At 51.1% G+C, this 7,101-nt stretch overlaps 1 protein-coding gene across 6 annotated transcripts in view; it reads right to left on the reverse strand.

Moving 5' to 3' along the window:
* The window catches only part of YLPM1 (YLP motif containing 1), a 49,785-nt gene extending 44,525 nt beyond the window's left edge, over positions 1-5,260 (reverse strand). For 3 of the 6 annotated variants that reach the window (XM_038179278.2, XM_038179277.2, XM_038179276.2), the window contains exon 1: positions 4,093-5,259. In XM_038179278.2, the coding sequence (XP_038035206.1) occupies positions 4,093-5,187 (1,095 nt within the window). In that variant the 5' untranslated portion in view covers positions 5,188-5,259. Of the gene's footprint in view, positions 1-4,092 lie in introns of all 6 variants that reach the window. The other 3 variants (XM_072038451.1, XM_038179279.2, XM_038179280.2) reach the window with 2 other exon arrangements.
* Between the last annotated feature and the right edge of the window lie 1,841 nt (positions 5,261-7,101).

A 7,101-nucleotide genomic window follows, 5' to 3' on the forward strand; every position in this document is an offset into this window, starting at 1 on the left:
GGGAGAAGGAAAAAGTATGAAACATACAAAAAAGATGACAAGCGTGAATGGCAGAGTAACTGGGATGGAGAGATTGGAATAAAGGTTTGGAAAGGAAAAAGAACAATCAGAGCCAACGAACAGTGCGGATTATTTGTTATCTGGATCCTGATTAACATTCAGCAGCTGAAAGGGTAAACAGATATGGCTGCACCCGAAGAACCAGCCATCTAAGAAGCAGTTCAGCTTTCAGTTTTAAATACTTCAGGCTAGAATTAGGGGACTCCCAGAGCATGAAAATAGCTTCAAACCACTGCGAGCTGCCGCCAGCATGAAGAACCAATGACTAACGTGGCGAATCTCAATGCTTACCGGACAGTGCCTCTTAAAGAAAGCCAAGCAGGAACCAAGTAATCTCTCCAACTAGTACAAGAGGTATCAGGCATCAGATCGGACTGGCAGGATAGACTAAAAACTGCCAGGAGGCAGCTGAAGAGTGAAGGTGAAGACCTGGCACGGCCTTTTGCTATGCAAGTCCCTGCCAGAGAGCACGGCAGGTGATGAAATGTTATGGATTCAAGACACAGCTCCATAAGCTCGTAGAATAAAATTCTCCAGATTTTAAAAGCAAAGATAGTGGCCACTGCTAGGGCAGCTCCTGTATTTTAGGGCAGAATATACTTGATTTTTAAACTTTCACATCAGCTGTACCACCTTTGAGGATCTGTGACTGCTCTACATCTTTTTTCATATTCTTCTGTCCTTCCTTTCCATCCAAGCATGCGCTGCTGAGAAAAGAAATCCCTAAAGAGCCTACTCACAAACAGAAAAGAATATTTTAAGATGCCCTTGCCTTTTGGGTAAGTGTGAGAACTGCAGTCGTAGGTGTTGTCTGATGTGATTGCTCAAAACTGAACCATTCAATTTATCTTTAAGCGGGTTTAAGAGAAGCACAGGCTTCCTCCAAAAGCCTACCTCACACTCAAAACGGGAGTGATGGTTTCGACTGCTAACAGCCTAGCAAACACAAGCACGCAGATGTATTCTTTAAAAACACTTCTGTAAAACTGCAGCTTGGAGATGAGGTCAGCAAAAGGAGAGGCTATGCCTGGACTTCATGGTGATCCTGCAGTGACTTCAGCCAAGGGTCTTTTTAACAAGAACATGACTCAGAGAAGCTCTCACGGGTGGAGGACGTGCATTCACGCTGCAGCATGGAACCTCTCGAACATCTTCAACAACAGGCTGTAATGAGGGTAAATTTCAACAGCAGGGAGGAGCACACATCCCTTCCCAGTTACACAAAAGATGATTAAATTTATCCCTTTCAAACGGCACCGTAAGGGGATTTAACATGACAGGGCTGGATGCCATGCTCTAGAGGAATGAGAACGAGCACCTGTTATGACTGCCATGAAACTCTTCATCCGGAGATCCACCTCGTTTTCTCCTCATTCTAGGATTCATAGGACTAGGACTAGGATTATAGGAGTAGGATTCACAGAAAGAGCTTTAAATGACACCACCCTGCCACATACTTTTCACAGCAAGGTCAACAACACACGCACTTGCAGATGTGAGCTGAAAAGTGAGAGAAAAGTGAAACGCAGGTTTCTATTGCTCAGGCTGAAGAAAACAGAAGTATTCATGGAGGAAAAAAAGCCAAGTCCATTCTTCAAGTCCAACGACAAGCCCTATATCTAAGGAAGACAGCAGCACTGACAGAAGCCTTTTTCCATCTCTGGCTGACCAAGAAGTGCCTCTGGCATCACACAGACACCACCAAGACCAGCCCTGACCACCTAAAGCACAACCCCAAGCAACACAGATCCGCTCCGATGAGGAGTTTCAATGCAGCCAGTTCTCTGCACGTGACAAAGGCCATGAACTCGAGCTTGACAAAGGCTGGGAAATCGCAGCGATGTGTCGTGTTCTCTGCTCCCTCTCCGCTTGGCTCCGTGCGTCCTCACAGTCCCCAGCTGGCGATATCGGCCCAGCCATGTTCAGAGCCATGCCAAAATAACAGAGGAGGGGTTTTAGAGAGGCTGCTGAAAGGTGACCCGGTGAAGCTGTGGCAGCTTTACCAGAAGCATATAAATACATATTTATGGGTACAGCTGCACCCGCTCAGATTTGCTCCCTACTGTAAATAAATAGCAGCATACGGCGCACAAACATCAGATGGAGCATTAAGGAAACACCAGGAGCATTTGAACAGAACTTGTCAGGAGCTGTATCTAACTGCAGGGAAAGACAAGAAGCCAGAAACCTGCCCCAACTGTACGCTTGGGAAAAACTGCACTAAACTCTCAAGGTTGTCCCAGCAAAGAAAAGTACCTTACACTTGAAAGGGAAACAGCGGAGTACTCAGAAATGGCAAATTGCACAGCATTTCCTTTGTTAAGAGAAAAACAACAATCTGTTTTGGCTGCAGCCGCTGCTACCGTTGGATGAGAACAGAAAGAATTGCTTTCAATTACCATTAAAAAAAAAAAGAGCTTAATAGGATTTTATAAGTGATGAGTTATGGTCCCCGCTAAGCTTTTAAAATCACTAGCAAGAAAGCCTCACTGCTTTGCTTTCGCTATTCCTATTGCGTAAGGATTTGCTGCCCCAAATCCTGTCTTGTAGTACAGCCAGACAGTCAAAATTTTATCAAATTTATGACCAGCAAAGTACCATATTCCTTTTGAATTAACAGTGAATTGTGTAGGAGACTAAGAACTACTTAAGATACAAATTGTTTGTACAAACAGTCGTGAAACAGACAAGGTAAACGTTGGAGATGCTTTTCAGCAGCACTCTGCTCCGTCTGTGCGTGCAGTACAATAACACATTAATTGTGATTATTCTGGGAAGGTCAATTGCTGAGGAAGAATTAAAAAAAATCTTAGCAGTTATGAAATTTCCAGCTTCATAATGGGGGAGGAATTACTTCAGTGCTTGATCTGGAGTTTAGTAATTTAAGAATTCAGCAGCAGCCTCAATACCAAATAAACATCCCTTTCAATGTCTGATTTTCCAAGGTTTTGGCATTAAAAAAAAGAATCCCATTCCTACCACTGTAAGACATGAACCAATACTGTTCAAAACCTTCATGAAATTAAATCCGTGAATCACTTTGCTAGGCAGGGATCAGCTACATGGTACAAACTTAAAAATGGTACATTCTCAAATGCATCTATGCTCAGGTATGAAATTTGAATGGATACAAATTCAAAGGTGTCTCAATGATCGACAAATTTAAAACGTCACCAACTTCAACACGAGGCAACAGTTTTGCAGACTTAGCTCCACATTGGTATCCTAAGATCAATTTGCCAAAAATATTTTGAACTTACATAAAATCCATCAACTTGTGAAAGCACACACGTAGGCTTTGTTCTTGCAACTGGATCTCTACAAACTGACCCTAAAATCCTGCAGAAGCCTCAGCAAATCTGAACGAACTGAATACTTATAGCTGAGGACCTCAACTCGCACGCCTTTGTCCACACTCAGCCTTCAATAAGTGAATTGCTCCTAACTTCTTGCATCAGGACAGGCACATCACCTGCAGAGGAAGCGCTCCCATCTAGGATGTTAAGCACGTGTACGCTTTGTGGTCACTTTGGCCCTACTGTACCTATAAAAGTACACAGCCTCAGCCATAAGAGTATGTTTTGCCAAAAAAAGCATTTCAGAACACTTCTCTCTGTTGTGGTTTAAGCCGAAACCAGGACACTCTCACATGCCCTATGCAATCTCATACTGGAGGACCAAACGCACAGCACAAAACTGATTTCCAGAGAGTGAAAGGCAATGAGGTACCACGGCAGCTTTAAGCGTAGCTGGTAAGGGTGAACAGCCACAACTCTGTACCTGTCAGAGCAACTGAAACAGGGTCCCCAAAGGACAGCTCAACGAGGAAATTAGAGAAAACAAGGTCAGAACAGGGTGCTGCAACATGCCATAAGCAGCCCCCCTGCAGCACCCTACAGAGGATGAGATGAAGCCAGCGAAGGCTCGGTGCGTTTCACCTCCGTGCTGCGCTTTGGGAAACAATTCTCCAGAGCCCCCCGGACCCATGGGGGGAACCACATCCAGCGGGGAGCCGGGCGATGCCTTCCTCACCTGCGGGGTCATGGTGGCCGGGTCTGGCTGCGGGGCGCCGTGCTGCTCGGGGGGGGCCCCACTCTCCTGGCCGCCCCCCTGGGGACCCTCGGGCAGGGACAGCGCCGGCGGGGGGGTGAAGTGCTGCGGGGCAGCCTTGGGGGCAGATAGGGAAGGAGCTGCCTGGGAAGGGGACGCCTGCGAGGGCAGCAGGTAGGGCTGGGGGGGCGCCAGGTAGGGCGGCCCGGGGGGGGGCAGGTAGGGCTGGGCGGCGTTGGATGCTGGTGGGGGCTCCAGGTAGGAAGGGGGCGGCTCGCTGAAGGAAGGGGGAGGCTGCGAAGCTTGGGGCCGGGGCAGGTAGGGCTGGAGCGGGGGGGACTGCCCGGGGGGCGGCTGCAGGTAGGGCTCCGGCTGGGGAGGCGGCAGGTAGGGCTGCCCGGAGGGAGGGGGGTGCAGGTAGGGCTGGGGGCCGGCGTTTGGCTGCGGCGACTGCGGCGGCGACGACAGCTCCATGTCCATGGGCACCGGCGAGGAGGGCAGGGGCTCGCCCCACTCCCCGTGGCCGCCGGGCGGCTCCTGCCCGTCGCGGGGCTTGCGGCTCGGTGGCGGCGGGGCGGAGGCCGTCGGCGGAGGCTCTCGGTGGGCGAATTGCTTCTGGTAGCTGCGTACCGGCGGCACGGCCACGGGCGGCGGCTGCTGCTGGTGCTGCTGCTGGTGCTGCCAGTCCCCGAACGAGCCCGGCAGCGGCGGCGGCGGCAGCCCCGGGGGGGGCGGCCCCGGGGGCGGCGGCGGCCCCAGCAGCACCGACTGCAGCTGCTTCTGGTGCATCTGCTGCAGCTGCTGCAGCTGCGCCAGGTGCTGCTCCTGCAGGCTCAGGAACCCCGAGGTCCCCCCCGGCGGAGGGTGAGGAGGAGGAGGGTGAGGAGGAGGAGGCGGCGGCGGAGCGGCGGCGGTGCTGGGCGCGGGGCCCGGCGGCGGGTAGCTGGGCAGCGGCATCGGCGGCACGGCGGGCGGCGGCACGCTGGGGGGAGGCATGGGGAGCGGCGGAGGGGGGATGGAGGTGGGCGGCGGCGGGTAGGGCCCCGCCGCGCCGTACAAGCCCCAGGCCGGGTACATGGCGGGGCGGCGCGGCCACAGGGCCCGGCGGCGGCGGCGGCTGAGGTGGAGGTGGTGGAGGGGGAGGGAGGCCCCACGGCGCCTGCGCGGGGAGCTGGGCCGGCCTCCCGGGCAGTAGAGAGGCAGCGCCGCGCTACAGCGGCCCCCCCTGCGCCGCCTATCGGGGGGGCGGCGGGGAACGGTGAGAGGGAGGGAGGGGAGGGGAGAGCCTCGCGCTGCCTGAGGGAGGGGGGAGGAGGGAGGAGCGGCGGCCATTTTGTGTGCGCGGGGAGGGTGGGTGGGTGGGTGTGGGCAGGAGTTTGAGAGTTTGTTTCACCTCACAGGGTTGTGATGGGGATAAACTGAGTGACCACAATGGGAGAGGAGCGTTGGGTGTGGGGAATCACCTCAGGCAGCACGGCGGCGGTGCTGCCTCGCTGCCCGCTGTCCCTCCACAGCCCGGGCAGCCGTCCCGGTGTGTCAGCTCCAGTTCATAGCTGGAGAGCAGCATCCCTGCCCAGTCAGAAATCACAAACGAGAATCTCCCAGAAAAACTGCAGAGTTTGAACTTAATGATAACACACAAATCCTTGGGGAAGCCACCTCAGTTCCACACACACAACTTTCCCCTTTCCTTCTGCCCAGAGGTGGTTACTGATCATTTCCTGCCTGTGGTGCTCCTTTATATTCACAGGATCACAGAATCATTTAGGTTGGAAGAGACCTTCAAGATCACCTAGTCCAACCTATGACCTAACACTAACGTATTATTTCCCTTACAGTGAATATGGCTCCCTGATAGCATTTGCACCTCTTACCCCTGCCTCTTCCAAATACTACACGTAACACTTATATCCCCAAGCCCTTTAGCCTAGTTTCCTCACTAAGCTCTGAAAGCCTGTCATTTCAAAATAGAAAACTTCTGTGGCAAAAATCCTTTGATTTATCCTCCTGAGTTCCCTCATCATCAGTTTATTCAGAGTTCCTTCATGCAGGTGGTCTCTTCCAATCTCCTTGCCATTTGTTGTGTTTTTTGTTGTGCCATGAAGAAATCCGTTACTTCCTCTTACCAATAAACACACAACCACTTGCCGTAGCATTTTCTGAGCTACATCTGGGAGGCTGAATTTAAGTGTAGCTTCCAAATGGCCTGAGAGATGTTTCTGTCAATACTCAAATCTATTTTCGGCAGCACTAGAATTGTCTCCTCCCAGCCAAGATTATTACTGGCTTTACCCAACATTACCTTGTCCTAAAGCAACCCTGCTTTGTCCATCCCATGCTATCTTGCTCTTTTACAGTCTGTGACATTATTAGTGTATGTCATTCAGCTGTTTTTATTTTTTTTAATGGCTCACGCTCTTCCTAATTGCTGTTCTACCACATTTCGGTTATCCCTCAAATAGCCCAAGTCACATCTTGGATCAGTAGCTAAAGTTTCCTCACTTCAGTGGTGATAATGGTGTAGCAATCTTGGGCCTTCTGGTGGCCCCCAGAAAAGAATGGAAATTATTTTCTCCCTTTCTTTGCATAACTTCAAACGTTTTTGGGAGTGGATTTTTCTGCTTCCTTTCTCTGTCTTCAGAAGCTATGGAAACTGGCTATGGCAAAAGACAGGATGTGGGGGAAGCTGGAAATCCTTGAGTTATTGGGAAACATCATAGGCATCTGTTTGTTATCTTAACTTGTGTGCAGGTTTAAATCAAATGCCAGAGTTGGGTCAGGCAGGAATTTATCTTCTGGTTTGGACCAGCAGAGTTCTGCATTCGTAGGAACATCAAAGCATTCTCGTTTACCAAGCTCTTTCCTATTATGCAGATAATGATCTTTCCCACCTCTGACCTACTGCAAGTTGGATCTGAGGCTGGGATGACATGGTGCACATGGGGTAAATACTTTCCCTTCAACTAAGTGTCTGATCCGCAGGTTCCCTGA

The sequence above is a fragment of the Anas platyrhynchos genome, chromosome 5 (genome assembly GCF_047663525.1).
Source record: "Anas platyrhynchos isolate ZD024472 breed Pekin duck chromosome 5, IASCAAS_PekinDuck_T2T, whole genome shotgun sequence".
NCBI classification, from domain to species: domain Eukaryota; kingdom Metazoa; phylum Chordata; class Aves; order Anseriformes; family Anatidae; genus Anas; species Anas platyrhynchos.